Consider the following 17,210-nt stretch of genomic DNA (forward strand, 5'->3'; position numbering starts at 1 on the left):
AATCACTTTAAATATTTTTTAAAGAAAGAAAAAGTCTAAATTCTCTGATTCCAGCTTGTTAAATGTGAATATTTTCTGGTTTATTTGCTCTCTTTATTTGAGTAAACTAAATATCCTCGGGTTGTGGACAAACAAATATGACATTCGAGGATGTCAGCTTGAGCTTTGGGAAACACTGATTCCTTTTTTTTAAAACTATTATTGGACAATTTATGGACCACACAACTAATTGATTATTTGAGAAAACAAGGTGCAGATTAATCTAGAATGAAAGTAATCGTTAGTTGCAGCCCCAGCCGCCTTTCCTCTGTCAGATGCCAAATCCAGATGTTGCTTTGAATGATACAGTCAACTAAAGCTGCTCATTGAAATCTTGATAGTCAAGTTTTAAGTGCAAAATTCACTTTCTGGCTTTGAGCTGGAGGACAATTAAATACGTTTTTATGAACTAACAGTTTCCACCAAATCTCCTCTCATCTTTTGATTCGATGCTTATGTGTTTTGTATTGCCCTTTTATCCTTATTTTCTCTTTCCTCTCTTCGGTTTCTTTCTTGTTATTTCACTTCCACATTCTTTAATTCATATTTTCGTTGTTTTGTTCACCTGTGACCTTTCTCACTGTGCTGCCCTCTCCCTTTTTGTGCCGAACCCTGTACATCTTTCTCTGTCTCTGTTCTCTCCTCCTCCACAAAACCGCTTTAATCGTTCCGCTCCTTCTCTCCACATCTCCTCCAGGACGGCTCCTGTAATGGTCTCCAGCACTACGCTGCTCTAGGAAAAGATGTTATTGGTGCCACATCGGTCAACCTCGTGCCCTGTGACGTGCCCCAGGATGTGTACAGCGGAGTAGCACAGCAGGTCAGCACCAGTGGGCTGCGTTTGGTTTGCATTGTTTTGTTCCATTCTTTGAACTGCGTGAATTTGGAGTTGTACAAAGTACCTGAATTGTGGTTCAGTTGCAGGTCACATTGCCGTCGCTCAGCAGTTAATATTCATATGACTCACTATATTCCATAGTGAGTGACAGATTAGGCATTAAGAATGTATTTCAAGTCTCTCACTTCAGGTCTTGCATTTAAAAGTGCTCAGTGTCTCATGCATTGCATCAAAGTGCAGTGAGAGTAGACTGCCTCCCATATCCAGAGGCTCAAGGGGCAAGTGTGCAGACAATGCTATCAAAAAACCCAACATGCTGGGAACCAAGCAGAAACAATTTGAAGCTAATTGTTATGTACTGACATTTCAGTGCAGGAGGAACCTGGGTAAGCTGAGGAGAAAAGTTTGTCCCAGGCCGCATCAAGGGCAGTGACTGTAATCACAGAGTACATTGAGGAGTTGTCAGTGAGCTGGTTGGCTGACTGGAAGTGGTGTGCAGTTTGTTGCAGGACACTATCTCACTGTTGTATTTTTACCTCTGCTGTTATTGTAAGATGATACTGGAGATTATATCGGGCTTGTGAGATAGCAGCTATATGGATGAATAAATCTTGTTAACTCGAAAAGATAATAAGTGACAGTGGCAGCAGTCATTTATCACTGTAGACAACTGAGCTAGAGCTGAAAGGATCCGTTGATCAAGAGAAATTAAATTGACAACTGTTTAGTCATTTCAAGGCCAAACTTGCAAAACATCTTCTGAATTACACGACTAAACTGTAAGAATACGCTGCTTTTCTTTTCTTATCTTGGTGATTTGGACTGTCGGTCACACCAATAGAGACACCTGATAGTGTCACATTGGCTTTCAGGAAACTGTGATGGACATTTTTCAGCATGTCTGCCTTGGATTTGTATGCTGATTTGTTGATAAGCCTTAAAATATCCTAAAAAAGACATGCAGCAGAGGCTGTTTGACATTTGCATGTATATTCTGCACCAGGGGCCATATTACTCTGTGTGAATTATGATACCAAGTAGATAAAAAAAAAAATCTGTATTACAAAAGCAAAACCTTACTTATCCTTATCCTTAACCTAGCCTTATCCTAGGAAATCCTAAATACTCAATCCAACATTGCTTGTCCACTTTTACGTCTGTTATGTAGCAACCAAGCCTACTTTTCTCATCTCACCAAGCTAAACAACCTTGTAACTGTTCCATGATGAAACATACATAAAAACATACCAAAATAGAGCAAAAACAAAGACAGGTACATAATTTCAAGACACATGAGTTAGAGTTATTGGTAACATCTGAAGAAAAAATCTGAAAATGCTCTTTTTGGGGAAATTACATTTATTCGGAAGATGGAAAAAAAGAAAGTGGGCAGGAGAGGCGATACACAGCCTAATTGCTGTTTCCAACTTTTGCATTTCTCAACAAACTGCAGCACGTTTGGAGTCTGCCATAATTGTCTCAATGAATGAGTTCCCCCTTTTGACATTTTGTCGGTTGTGTAAAAGCAATTAAAGAGAAGCAATATTGACAAGTTAGCTAACAGTTTCTGGTGGAAAAAGAGAAGTTAGGACAGCTTAATTACTACCTTAAAATGAAGAGTTTATTTACAAATTGGAAAGTTAGGATGTTCGTGTAATAAACTTTTCCTCTCTTATTAGGATAGAAACATTAACTTGGGAAATGTTGATCTGTAATGTCTTTGTTCCCCTAAATCAGGTCCTAATCCTAATTACCATGGGCCCAGTTGTTCATAAGTAACCTGATCAGATTTCAGCATCGCATGGGATCAAATCTTGTAAATAGGTTGTTCAAAAATTGTGTTGGTGAAGGCAGCAGTTGCTGACTGTTGTACATGCTGTTAGCCTATTTTATCTTTACGACCCTTATTGTATTCTTTTGTTTTTGTATTGATTTGTATGAATGTGTCTCGTTTGTTTTCTTTGCTTTATGCTGCCTCTTGGCCAGGTCGTCATTGTAAATGAGAATTGATTCTCAATTGACTCACCTGGTAAAATAAAGGAAAAATAAATAAATAAATGAATAAATAAAAGAATAAAAACGGGATTCTAAAATTGGATTGGATCATGTAATCCAGTCTTGGTTTTGATTTGGATCAAATCTTTAGTATCTGTTGTTCAAAATGTTTTAGCACAAAAATAAGATGCATTAGCTGATCATGAATAGAAAAACATGGGATCATTTTCATCCAGATTAAATATTTTAAACTGGGCTGTGTTTACCACACAGTTAAGATAGGAGCTGCAAGTAACAACTTTCTGTAATACAGCCATGTGTTTCCATGTGTTTCAGGTGGAGGAGTTCCGGGTGCAGGATGACAGGAGCGGTGTAAAGATTGCTAAGGTCCTGAAGGGCTTCATAAACCGGAAGGTCGTCAAACAGACGGTGATGACTGTGGTGTACGGGGTCACACGCTACGGTGGACGCCTCCAGATAGAGAAAAGACTGAAGGAGATTGATGAGTTCCCCAAGGTACAGAAGTGGTGGTGGATTGGGGCTTCCCTCACACTGCACACTGTTTTATTTTTAGTGTTATATCAGCGTGGTATGACAGAGTGGCCTTTAGCACAGGATCTCCTCTATACGGGGCTCCTTCCTCTCAGGGTATACATTCTTACACACACACACTGAGCCCAGAGGGAGTGATAATGAAGTACAAGGCCCTCTCTATTGAGGTCTGTCCTCCTTGGGTATTATTCCTCCATTGTCTCCTGCATGTGCATGAAGGCATTTATCATACAGTTGACAGTAACTGCATATACTTTCAACACATTTGATTGCACATTAAAAGGGATATCAGTAGCTTTGACTTTGATATTAAGAGTCCTGCCACATTGTCTCCAAATGAGCAGCAACAAAAGATGCTTTTAAAGTCTCTTTTAGTCGACTTTATTCATCTTATTGCAGGGAAATAAGATATTGCAAGGTTGTATCAGGGAGGCCAAGAGTGTAATACAGCAGTAGATATATTTGATATCCTGTACACAGTCATTATGCATCTATTTTTAGTTCAGAGCCACTGCTATTCGATTTAGTTGGACACAATTGACGGGCACACCCATTCTGTGAAATGACACCATGGCAGGAGAATGGAGGCTTTTAATCTTCTTACAGCTCTGTGGTGCCTATTATCTGTCAAAGAGCTATATAGTTTCTTACAATAGTTTGAGTCAATCTCATCGTCTGTGTCGATGGGATCGGCATGATCCGGCTGTCAGTGTATCTGCCATCTCCGAGCGAGAGGATTGTGCTAAATGACTTCTGCATAATGTCCCTAATTGTTTAAACAGGGAATTAGGGGGAAGCATAATTGTGAGTGATTACAGGAGGATGGATGGAGGGGATGAGACAGCTCCAACTGTGGAGGAGATCATATCACTGTAGTATTTTGAGAAGTATAACACGCTTTCAGAGCGGCAGATTTTGTCACGCTATTTCCATTATATATTTAATCCCCAATAATAATTCAGCTGAAAAAAAACATATATTGTTTGTTTTAGTGAGGAAATGCTGTGAAGCGAAATAGTGTGTGATTGTGTGGAAGGAATACATAAACATAATCATGTCTTGTATTTCCAGGAACATGTATGGGATGCATCTCATTACCTGGTGCGCTTGGTGTTCAGTAGTTTAAAGGAGATGTTTACGGGGACCAGAGAGATCCAGGTGGGTCCATTACACATACATAAAGTCAAATACATACAATTTACTATCCAACAGGCTACCAGCAATGTAAACCTGCACTTGTCTTGTGTAAAGATGTTTTGTGTTACTACCAATTATATGGTATCAGCTTGTTTTTTGCTAAAATCTACATCCACACAAGCAGTAAATGCTAACCCCAAGTATAGAGTATCACCCATTTCTGTAACTTCATTTTAAGTGTTTGTATTATCATTTACTGATAATTTCCTAAGAACTTTTCTAGGAAGGACTATGCAATCAAGTATTTTTTTAACAACTTTTTATAGTTCCTTTTTTTTGTTCTGTGGTCAACTAACACACTTACATTTAATTAACTACAAACAATTGCGAGAGTCTTGAGTGCACAGCAGGTCAGCTAAACATGTAAAATTGTCAAATTTGTCTGCAGAAAATTGCACTTGCCATCAGCATACTGTTAAACATTTAAACGCACTCAAACCCCAGTGGCACAGCAATCAGAAGCAATTTGGGGTTCAGTATCTTGCCTGAGGATTCTTTTACATGCGGGGGGTGGGACCGGGGATTGAATTGCTGATCTTCCAATTAGTCACCGACCCGCTCTTTCCCCGGAGCCACGGCCATCCAGTATACAGTATATCGTACGCTGAACACAGAGTTCAGCATATAAGCCGAGCCTTGTAAGACCATCTTGATCACGTTAGCTCCACATTCTGTTTCTCTCACTGTATCAGTCCTGACTCGCTCCCAACCCAAATGATTTCAGCAGGCAGGAGTTACTTGCTTTGACAGACAAACTCCTTCAGCCAATCCTGATGTTAACATTAGCATCTGCTCCTCTTTTATAGAAATATGTTATTATTTAGACAGTAACAGTCAAAAAAATACAATTTATTGATATTTACCCATTGTATGTAACGTGTACCTCATCCACAACACACCCATGAGGTCTTTTGTGATACAGTGGCGTTGCCAGTATGGTGTTAAAAGATATATTCTAGCTAGGGTGCAATATGTGTGGACTGTGTTGAAATAATAGCTTTTTAAATGCTACATTGCTTATCAGCAACTTAAATTAATCATATGCTCTGATTACATTGGCTCACAGTTAACACACCAGTCATTATTGTAATAGAATAGAATAGAATAAAATAGAATGCCTTTATTGTCACTGTACATAGAAATATACAACAAAATTATGAGTGTTATGTCTGAACAGGTGCAAGTAACATAGAGAGGACACACAATTAAAAAAGAAGCACTTATATATATATAAAAGCACTTTTATATATATATATATATATATATATGTATATATATGTATATATATATATTTTATATATATAAATATTTGTTTAACTCAACTTCTGTACTGTTTTCCCTGTAGTTAATACAAAATGACATTGTTTTTTTCCAGGGAAAAGACCTGTAAAAGAAAACGTTACCCCAGCTTCCGACTGTTGACCTACTACTCCATATAGAATGATATTTTATTTTTATTAATGACTTGTTTACTTCACTATTACCCTGACAACGGCTCCCATTCATCACATAGATTCCATTTATAGATTAAGGACGTGCACCTGCTGGGGGATTGTATATTATCTCCACAGGCAGAGAGGAGTCTGGCGAGCAAATAGAAACACCACCCACTGCTGGCTTGTGTGTGTCCTTTGGGGAATTTGTGGGGATGGCCCAGTCTGAGATGAAAAATCCCCTTCCCATCATACCTCAGTGCCGACCTGAAGCGCGGGCGCGAGCGTGTGTGTGCTGCTTTTAAATAGGTCACATCCTCTAGTGTTTTCTCAGCGGTGAGTTGAAATACGAGTGAGGGCGAGGTAGCTGATCAATTCCCAGTTCTGTCATCCCTGACCTCCTCTATGGTTTCTGTATATTTCACATTTATTCTTTCAACACTACTATTCATTCTCTTCAAACTGTGCTTCCACTGTCTGCTCACTCTCCCACTGCCTCTTATCAATCTATTGATTGATCGGTCTATTACTCCAGCTACCTCACGAGCGAATCTCTCACTTCGATTTCTTTGCTTTCGTGCTGTCTTCATTTCATTGTGCCAGGGATTATAAGGAGGCAGGTGATGATGAATGGAGGCAGCTTTGAGCCAGACTGCTACCTCGAGTTGTTAGGACATATATATCTTTCTTACAGCTCTCTGTGTGAGGACACACTTGTGGGACTGTAATAGGGCTTCTATTCATGGACAAAAACTGTGCCAGACACTTATGCAAACATCAGTGTAATTTTTAGAGTCAAGCAACAGCTCCTCACCTGTTCTTCTGCAAGTTTGCAATGGTTATTTGCTGCTCCAGGAAGTAGAACAGAAGAACTTAATGCATTAAGGATGAACGATAATATCAGCAAGTCATTGGTATCAGCAGATATTGGCTGTAAAGTGAAATATTGGAATCAGCAAACATGCTGTTTTCTGTCAATATTACAAACCAATATTTGTTTTTTTAACTGACAACACGAACATATTCAAAACATCAATCCTAATTTAAAGGTTTTCTTATTTTTTTCACAATGAATGAGTATTGCATAAATTGAAAAGCGTGTTTTATGTCTCCATCTGCTGGCGGGCCATCACGATAAGAGTATGCATAACATGATGTTAATTCCACTACAGAAGAAACTTCATGATCACTGAAATTAGGTGGTGAGAAAGGTGGATATATCAATATCTGTAGCGGTTAATGGCTAAATGAGTTGTTTTTATATCATATTGGATGTCGGTAGAAAATGCCAAATCCTGCATCCCTAGTTCCTGTTTTCTGTTTGTTGTTCCTAATGCACCACATCGTCTTTTTATTTGTAGCCTGATTTATTAAATCGACCATCCAGCCATCCATACTGACTGATTTAAACATGATTGCTCTCAAACACAACAAATAGGCAGACTCACGCTCTTAAATTGGTGAAGGGCTTTGGATATTTTCTGAGTATGCTCTTCAATCCAGAGTGTGCCCTCAATTTACCTCTGCTGGCATCCATGTGTTGCAGGATTGGCTGACAGAGAGCGCCAGGCTCATCTCCAAGTCTGGCCACACTGTGGAGTGGGTGACACCCCTGGGTTTACCCATAATTCAACCCTACCACTGCATACGCCACCAAGTGGTAAGTTTGATACTGGGGAACATGTGGGGGTTCTCTGCAAGTCTCTCTAACCAAAGTTGTAATAATTTGTATTCAGTACAAACATATGTGCTATTCCCGTAGCTACTTACTATCAGTTATCTTGATGCTTAGTGCCACACCCACTCATTGCACCATAGTTTCATACAGCGTATGATAGACAGTTTAGCCAATTACAGGCCTGTCTTCATTCTCTCTATTTTCAGACCTTTCTGAAAGTTCTCTGCTTGTATCTTCACCTGCTTGTCTTACTCCATCTCTCTGCTCTTTCTCACCTTTCACAACACAAATGACCTTTTCATAGCACACACTGTATACACTATTTTGACTCGCATACAGTACTCATTTAGCTTTCTGTTGAATTACAAACAGGTGACACGTTCAAGGGTAAACCTGAATACATGAGAGGAGAAACATGACAAATGCAGATGCTTACACAGGTGCAATGCATGGTATAGTTAAGCAGTTAACATCCGATGTTGCTCTGTGGCATTTATAAAAATGTCAAGCATGCCCACATGATTCTGATTTAGTATCAAGACGGTAAGAAGAAAATATCTAAGTGACTCTGAAAGACAACACTGCTCAATTGGCTAGTGTTTCAATAGGAAAATGACTAAAGTGGTATCTACCTGTAGTTCTATGGGAAAGACAGCTGTAAATAGGGTCAAAAATTGTGGTCAACAGCACACATTTGATGACTGATGCTCATGCATTAGTGCGATATGTAGGGAAAGACGAGATGAACTATCCGAGGTGACTGAGAATGTCAAAGCAAGAAGTGATCAGACTGTTAGTAAAACCAGTCAGTCGCCAATTACATAGAGAGCAATATTATAGTGGGGTTGCTGTGCACACATGTGGAAAAAAGTGATATGACTCATCTCTCACCATATTTTCCACAACTGGGCACGTGGATGTTTGGCGTGCGCCAAGAAAACAATACAGGTCTTAATTCTTGACCCTACAGTGGCGGGATGCCCACGCTGTGGGTGACATATTGCAGGCATGGTTTGGGAAAAGACATTGAAAAATCAATAAAAAGATACTCTGATTACTCACCTTTATCCTATGATGAATCTAATAATGGGTGTAAAAGAACAAACAAATCTTTTTGAAGTACTCTTTTTGCATTAAAGCTATTTTTTCTTTATTCATGTAAACTTATACATGACTGGTAATAGTTTGAAAAGTTTTGTGCAGCAGGCACCAATAACTGTTGAACCTGCATGTACTATAACATAACATAGAGTGTCACGGAAGTACCGACACCACTTTCTACAGAAGGTGTAAAAATTCAAATTGAATGGTTCAGTACATTTTCAGGTACCAACTTGAAGGAACCAAGTCTGTTAAAAGAATCAGTCCACCCATCACTAGATAAAATCTTCCCTCCTGACAGAATTGGTCTCTCCCAAGATGACAGTGCCCTCATCCATAGGGCACGAGGCTTCAGTCAAAGGTTTGATGAGTATAAATGTTATATAAATTATATGCCATAGCCTTCACAATCACCAGATCTCAAACCAATTGTTTAATTTCCACTCATTATATTTCATTGCATTTTGAAGGAATTTCTAATGAAGCTGATAATAAATCACTGTGGCCAGGTAGCTGTGAGGCAGTTGGTTGATTTTACGTCAGAGCTATACTGTCGGCAAACACACATATGAATCCAACAAGTATTTACACACAAATATAATAACACTCAGAACAGCAGGTCTCCTAATAGTTGTCATCTTTTAACAAGCTATAAATCTTGTTAAAATTCAGCGTTATTATCCACTGAGAGCCAGCTGTCGTCCTCTCACAGCCTGCCCACAAATGTAGCTTTACTTATTTTGGTCTGGCAAAGCTCAATAAGCGGTTGCTTGAATTAAGGGCACTGCCAGTGTGCATAGGCCAAAACTACTTTTCATTTATCAGACTTTTTTCAACCGATAGATAATTGACAAGTGCTTTTCTCAGCAAAAACGTGAACATTACTGGATGCACTCGACACTCGCTGGGCTGTCCAGGCTCTCTAAAAGGACTTTCGATTTCTATCTGGGAGAAAAAAGATGACTCTTGCGGTTGTAGCTCTGTGATGGCAACCCATCAAGACTTTTCCAGACTAATATCTCAAAGCAAAAAGTGAGTTTGTGATATATACAGTAGTCTGGCTTTGGGTTTAGTTTGGGTTAAATCACTTTGTGTTGGCCTAAAACTATTTTTAGAAAAAACCCAAATTATTCATGCCTTACTTTTGTGTTTGCTCTTTTAATTTAGCCTCTGCAACTTCCTAAAATAATTATTGTGTCAGTCTTCTTTTATGCAGGACACCTAAACAACCATGAAGGTTTAAAGAACGGCTCATATAAACCCCTGTGCTGCTGTGGTCACCACATCAGTTCAGATCCAAAAGTCACAACATAACTCAAACGAGCTAAACCATCAAGTCCATGGTAGAGCAACAACTCCCCAATGCTTTGGGGTAAAATTGTTGTTTCTGTAAATAGAGTCTGATGGCTGTGAAGAGGGTGATATAGCAGCTTCAGTTTCTCATTGGAAAGGGGCGTCTGGTGGCCAGATAAATCTGTAAAAAATAATCTAAATAGAGAATACACTTAACTGATATTTATTCTTTTAAGTGCGCCTTTTTTTAGGTGGCTAAAATAAGTGTTGCTGCTTCCCCTGTTCACATCCACCAGATTGCTTTGGTAAAATTAGGAAATTTACCTTTCAAAACACAAGTCATTACTGGTCCATCACTGCCACTGATTGTTTTGTTTGTGTTATTGTGTTACTTTTGAAACCAAACTAACATTTATCCATATTAGGGGTGGGCTCTTTGACCCTCAAATAATACGTATTACAATACTTTGGGGTATTTTTGCGGTAATGATATCCTTGATTATATGACAAAATACTGTATAACATAAAAAGTTTTTGATATTACTAAATTAAAAAACATACAGTTGTGACAAAACAAAAAAGTGTTAAAGTCTTACATGTCAACATAAATGCAACAGTTTGCCATCAAATATTCAGAAAATAATTTTTTAAAAAAAAGATCTCTCATTTTTGGGTTTGTAAACATTAACAGAAACTAGAGATTTAGATTTAGATTTAGATTCTATAGAGAATATTAATAGTCCAACAAAAAAAAGTCAACCAAAAAACTGTCACCCAACCGCTAATTATCAGACACCACTGAATCCACACCACGGCAGTGGCTCCCCTTTTTTTAACCTAACTCCTCCACCACAGAGCCGTTAATAATTTCACTTCCAGCCAAGCTTGTTTTTGCCGTGCGTAACATTATGGCGTCATCAGGTCAACAAATTGGAATATTGCCGTTATTACAATATGGATCTTTTTTTTTTATCATTTTAAAAATATCGGTGTTATTTTCGTGAACTATATGAAAGACACAGTCCTGGTCTACAGCAGAACATTACTCAGCTTCTGTCCTTTCAAAACTGGGAGCATGCTGACTACTTTCGGTAATGCACTGACTGAGGATCTATAAATGTGTTTACAGAGAGGACCCACCCTTTAAGTACTGCATGCTTTGCAGATGGAATGTCCCAGCTGGGCCTCCAAGTCTTGATAGGTTTGGTGCAGGAGTGCAGCACTGATGGTGTAATGTGATTGCCGTGAGTGGCCGAACTTTAATGGAGCTCAACAACATCACTTGAGTTGTTCATCACTATGGAGATCCCGTCAGTAGCATGTCTAAAAGATAACATGTCTTTATGCTGGTACAAAGATAACATGCTGTTGTGTGTGTACATGGAAAGAAGTAGCCTGCATATGTTTATGTTCGTGTGATTATATAAAATCCATTCTAACTTCTAATATGTTTAAGCTCTTTAACTAAGTGAAAGTAGAAGACGGACATATAGCCAGTATAGCTGTATGCCAAGCACAGGCAGCAGGTAGCTCATAGGCTGAAACAGCATGCCACCTGCTCTTTCGGTATGACATCAAGCAGAAGGTTGGCTTAGAGGGGGAGTGCCACCTCATAAGAAAGTGCAGGAGAGCGAGGGTGACAGATGGTGGGTCCCCTGAGGGTGCATCTCTCCCTGTTGACGTAGTAGGGTGAGTTCCCTTGATTCAATCTCCTTCTTTTAATGTCCAGCAGAGACATGAAGCTGATTGGCCCGTGCTTGTTTTTTCACGGCTAATAGATGAATAAATGAATCAAACAAAGATTTAATGGATGAATGGGGTTTTAGTTTACATTTCACAAATAACTTTTTTTCATCCCCCGCAATAATTCTCTAATCCAGTTGCATCATTGGACAACAAAAATGAAACTTGCAGAAAGGTCACCTTTTCCCTGCGTGGTTGGATTAAATTCAATCTCCCAGTCCCCTCTCCGCCTCTTAAATCCAAGGCTGAGGGGTCATTAGTAATTAGACTCTAGATAGAACGGGCAGATGAAGTGTGATTCACAAAAAGAAAACCAGTAAGTGCTAGAGAGACAGTAGCTGTCACATAATCAGAAAGAAGTGAGTCTGCATATTTGTGCATCTTTGCATTTTTGTTTGTTGTTTTTTTGCCATCATGTATACAGAGATGAGTACACATGTCAAGCTTTGCAGTCGAGTATTTTCCATGGCTGATGGGAGGTGCGGAAATTAGAGTAGGATGGAGTCACTGAATGGAGCATGAACATACATCAGGGAGGCTGCTTAACAGGATTGGGAGATACTAATCGGATCAGAGGTCACTCTGGCTCAGATTCCTTGTTTATTTTTTCATTCTCCCCACCCAGGCAAGGTTACAGTGAAATCTCAATCTCAGGGGATGGTGACACAAGGCAGTCATCAATTGGATTGGCTGGATTTGAGTGGATTTGCGAGTTTATAGTGTGACTAAAAGCTGAGTGATCTAATGTCCTCTATATGGAAAGATTCAGTCAGGTTTTGATTTTGGTGGTAATTGGTCCAGTGTTAACATTACTAAATGGTTTAGTATAATATGGACTAAGCCTTATACCTATAAAAAAGCCATTTAACTAATCATGGATGGATTATGACACATTACAGGCCATTTGTGGTCTTGCATCTCTTTGTTGTCGCTTTGCATCTCTATTAAGCTGTTTTTTGTCTCTGTGTTTGTGTTACATCTTTTTGAAGTCGTTCTATATCTCTTAATGTAGAAGATTGATGGTTTTTTTCTCTGGTTGTGTTGTGTCTCTTAGTTGTCTATAGTTGTTCAACATCTTTTTGTTCATGTTTTGTGTCTCTGTGATCATTTTCTGTGTCTTTGTGATCGTTTTGCATCTCTTTGGGGTTATTTGACATACCTTTGTTGTTGTTTTGTGACTCTTAGTGGTTATTTTGCAACTCTTTGTTGTTGTTTTGTGACTCTTAGTGGTTATTTTGCAATTCTTTGTTGTTGTTTTGTGCATTTTTGTAGTTGTTCCATCTGTTTGTTGATGTTTTGTCTCTCTTGTTCTAAAACTCTTTGTTGTTGTTTTGTGTGTCTTTGTGGTCATTTTGTGTCTTTTTGTAGTCAGTCTACGTCTGTTTGTTGGTGTTTTGTCTCTCTAGTTGTTCTACAACTCTTTGTTGTTTTGTGTCTCTTTGTGGTCTTTTAGCATCTTGTTGTAGTTCTGCATCTCTTTGTTCTTACCTTGTGTCCCTGGTAATTTGTCATCTTTGTGGCCATTTACATCTCTTTGTAGTTGTTCTACATCTTGTTGTTTTGTGTTTCTGTGGTCATTTTGCAACTCATTGTAGTTTTTCTGCACCCTTTTGTTATTTTGTGTCTTTTTGTTGTGGTTTTGTATCTCATTATGGTCACGTGATCAGTTTGAGTCTCGTTGTAGTTGTTATGTGTCTCTTTGTAGTTCTGTAAATCTCTAGGGCCACTTTGTGTCTCTTGTGGTTAGTATGAGTCTGCTTTTGACTATTTTGCGTCTCTTTGCTTAACAGATGATATACTGTGTCCCTGTGGCTTACTTTCCCTTTGTGTAGCAGCAGGATTACCGCAGACTTGGAGACATTCTCTGGGTCTGTACAAACCGAGTGAGCCGACTTTTCTAATTCCGGGGAAATACGTTTCTCTAAATGTCGGCGTGATGCCCTCCATGCCTCCTTCTGCCTTGGAACAGAAGCGAGCCGTTCCCAGGGGTAACATGGTGTTTCGTTGATCTTGCAGAATCTTGTGGCATTTTGGGGTGAAATAATGAATGCAGTCTGAGTTTCAAGGACACCCCCGAGTTGAGGAAAAAGAAAGTTTGGTAGAACGAAGGTCTTGAAAAGGTCAGTGTAAGTGTGGCAAGACTCAGGGGTGTTGACAATGAGTCTGCAGCAGCTGTCATCAGGGGGAGACGGCAAGGGACAGGACCTGGTGACCCGGAACAGCAGAGAATGAAGGTGTAGCACAGAACTGCCTCCACTCTAATTGAAGAGACGTGTGTTATTAACAACTATGTGATGAATGGGGATTCCCCTCTTGGCAGCTTGGCTTATATGTGGTTAGTGATGGCTGTTGTATCATGACCATCTGTGCTGTAACTCTCATGTGATTTTAGACTACAGGAGCCTATTCCCCACAGACACATAGCAGGGTGAATCAAGGTCTCATTCATCACAGCCTCAGGGTTGGAGTCAGGTCTTGTACACAAATCATGCACGTATGCATTATAATGAACAGGGATCCAGTGTAGAGTGGTGACCTCATTTAGAGTTTGGCAGTCCATTACTCACAGCAAAGGTAACCTCCATCTCTTTCACCCTCGCACCTTTATGCGTCATGGTTTCTACTTTTCCTCTGTCTAATGTGAATGTGTCCGTTAACACACAATGACGGCATGTAGAGAGGAAGATGATGGACAGATCACCCCCACAAGTCCTCCTACAGCAATGATGGATGAGATAGCAGCCATGGCAGAAACTAATAGGGGTTTTACCGCATGACACTTCTTTTTTTAAAAACCAATTTTTGATAATTGTGTGATTCTGTCATTCATCACACTGCGACCTTCAAGCAATCGACTGGAATCACAGAAGCCAGGCTTCACAGGCTCCTGGAAGCTTTAATGTACTTTCACCCATGTGAACACCTGTCACTTTAATCCCTTTACATACATGCCTTTTTAATGCATGCTAATAATTTCAGTATTTGATTTTTATGACATTTTTTTTTCTACCCTGAGAAGTAGATGATGTAGAACAGTGTTTCTCAAATGAGGTGAAGGTACCACACAGATACTTTGGAGTGCTATGTGGTCAAAGCAAGTCAATTTTATTTATAGCGCCTCCCTCCAGGGCATATGTGAGATTTTTTAAATAAACATTAAAAAATGTCATGCACAATTCCTAATATAATTATACCATAGTGAGTTCTATAAAAATGCCAAATTAAATTCAATAAAACCACATTTTACACTTAATATGACTATTTTCAATGCAATCTTTAACTGCTTTTAACTGTCAATTGCTGCATCAACACAATTACATCCATTTTGTTCACTGCGACTTACTACCGAAAATGTTTTGCACTGGCCAGGGGGGTACTTGGCCAAAAAAAAATTTCAGTGGGAAAAAAATGTTTACTCGTGTAACATGTAATATCACCTCACTGAACTTGAGAAAAATAGATTTTTTATGCAGTCATTTTTATACAAATGTAATTTTTATCTGTCTGTTGTTTGGTCCACCACTTTGGTTCAGACTGAAATCTCTCAACAGCTGTTGAAGGTGAAAATTGCCCCCCTTTCAGAAATTCATGATCCCCAGAAGATGAAACATAGAGATCCCTGATTTCTCCTTTAGCACCATCATCAGATTGACATTTTTGGTTATTTGGAAAATATCTCAACAACTATTGAGTAGATTTCCATGACATTTGGTTTGGATATTAATGTTTCTGAGAGGATGAATCCTGCAGACTTTGATTATCCCCTGACTTTTCCAGTAGAATTGCCAGCTGGTCAAAGTTTCCACTTTTGCAAAATATCTCGAGATGTACCTAATGGAATAGCATAAATTTTGGATAGACATTCACCATTTCCAGGCAGTATATCCTTATGCCTTTGGCGAGCCACCATGAGGTTGTCATTAGTGTTTTTGAAATGACTTCAAAACTGTTGCATGTATTTTTATGCAATTAGGTTCAGACATGCATGCCCATCTAAAGGTGAATAATAATTATCTAGTTATTCCATAACTTTTCATCCAGTGTCATCAAGTCATATTTCTCAGTTGCCTAATAATTTATAGACTCTTTGTATTGTTGACTTTGTGGAGACAGAATTTGAATGACGGACTGAATTATATAGAAAGAGATCCTGGAGCTTGGTACAACTATTACAACATCTAGCAGCACCCAAGACAAGTTAACTGGTATATGGAAACATTCATTCACTGCTGTAAGTATTTAAATCATCACTCTTACATTCATTTTGATCGCCCTTATTTCCACCCTGGTGTTTTTGTTAGTGCTGATTAAAATCAGTAAACAGAATTATTGGCATAGCAGATTTTAATTCTCTCTCCGGGGTGCATTTTTCCTTGTTAGATGTGTGAAAACACCTCCACATCAGGGCCCAAATATATTGCACACCTTCTAAAACCTTTACAGCACTCAAGAGAGCATCCCTCTAAAATGTCTAGTTTCCAGCTTCTCAGGAGGTCATTACAGACTCGGATGAGCACAAAGCAGAACAGGGAATAGCTGAAATTGCACAGGGATGTGCACTTCAAAGGGCTTGTGTGTCCTCAGAGTTCACCCTGCAGAGAAGCAAGCAAGAGCAAATAAATGAGTTGTACATTAGCACCAAACACAGGTTTGTTAAAGGCTCCTAAGGGTGTCAAATGGTCATGCAGTGGTCTCCTGTGCTCCTGTTCGGAGGAGCCGTTTGTATTACAGACAATAAAAGAGTGAAATTTAAAAAGGAAATGTTGTCAGAATTTACAGTTTGTCAGTGGTAGTAAAAATAGATCAATAACTAATAAAAATAGATCTATCAATTTTCGTCACACTTATCCTACCCCACACACACACATCATATTGAAAGGCTCAGCTCTAACTTTGCCTGTTTGTTACACAATTCCATGTATTTTACGTAAAAACAAGGAAATAAATGCACATTAGTCCTCATGTGAGCCTGTTCACAATTTGAACAAAAAACCCACACATTTTCTTTTCATTTACATTCTTAAAGGTAAATATCACTCTGATCAGTAACAAACACTAATGATGTCTAATGACTTTTCACAAAAACAGCACTTTATTTTTTTATAGCACTGTGTTTTCAGTGCGCAAGCATTGCAAAATGTTCCTGCGTTAAAGCAGCTTTCCATCAGTGAAAAAACAAAATGTATTCAGGCAGAGACAAAGAGACACTCAGATACATTAGTGAATGCAAGGTAAACACACTAATGCTCACATTCATGAGCAGTTGGCTGCCTGTTGCCGCTCATATCTCGGTCCTGATAGTGGCCTGCCGTTCCCACCGAGGCATCGTTCCAAGGGTCAG

The 17,210-nt window shown here is 39.0% G+C and overlaps 1 protein-coding gene across 1 annotated transcript in view; it reads left to right on the forward strand.

Annotated features, from left to right (window-relative positions):
- The window catches only part of polrmt (polymerase (RNA) mitochondrial (DNA directed)), a 57,056-nt gene that overhangs the window by 24,704 nt on the left and 15,142 nt on the right, over positions 1-17,210 (forward strand). The window contains exons 12-15 of the mRNA XM_042484064.2: positions 737-859; positions 3,209-3,388; positions 4,496-4,582; positions 7,601-7,714. Of these exons, the coding sequence (XP_042339998.2) occupies positions 737-859; positions 3,209-3,388; positions 4,496-4,582; positions 7,601-7,714 (504 nt within the window). The remainder of the gene's footprint in view (positions 1-736; positions 860-3,208; positions 3,389-4,495; positions 4,583-7,600; positions 7,715-17,210) is intronic.

The sequence above is a fragment of the Plectropomus leopardus genome, chromosome 5 (genome assembly GCF_026936395.1).
Source record: "Plectropomus leopardus strain MGB_pleo_1.0 chromosome 5, ASM2693639v1, whole genome shotgun sequence".
NCBI classification, from domain to species: Eukaryota; Metazoa; Chordata; class Actinopteri; order Perciformes; family Serranidae; genus Plectropomus; species Plectropomus leopardus.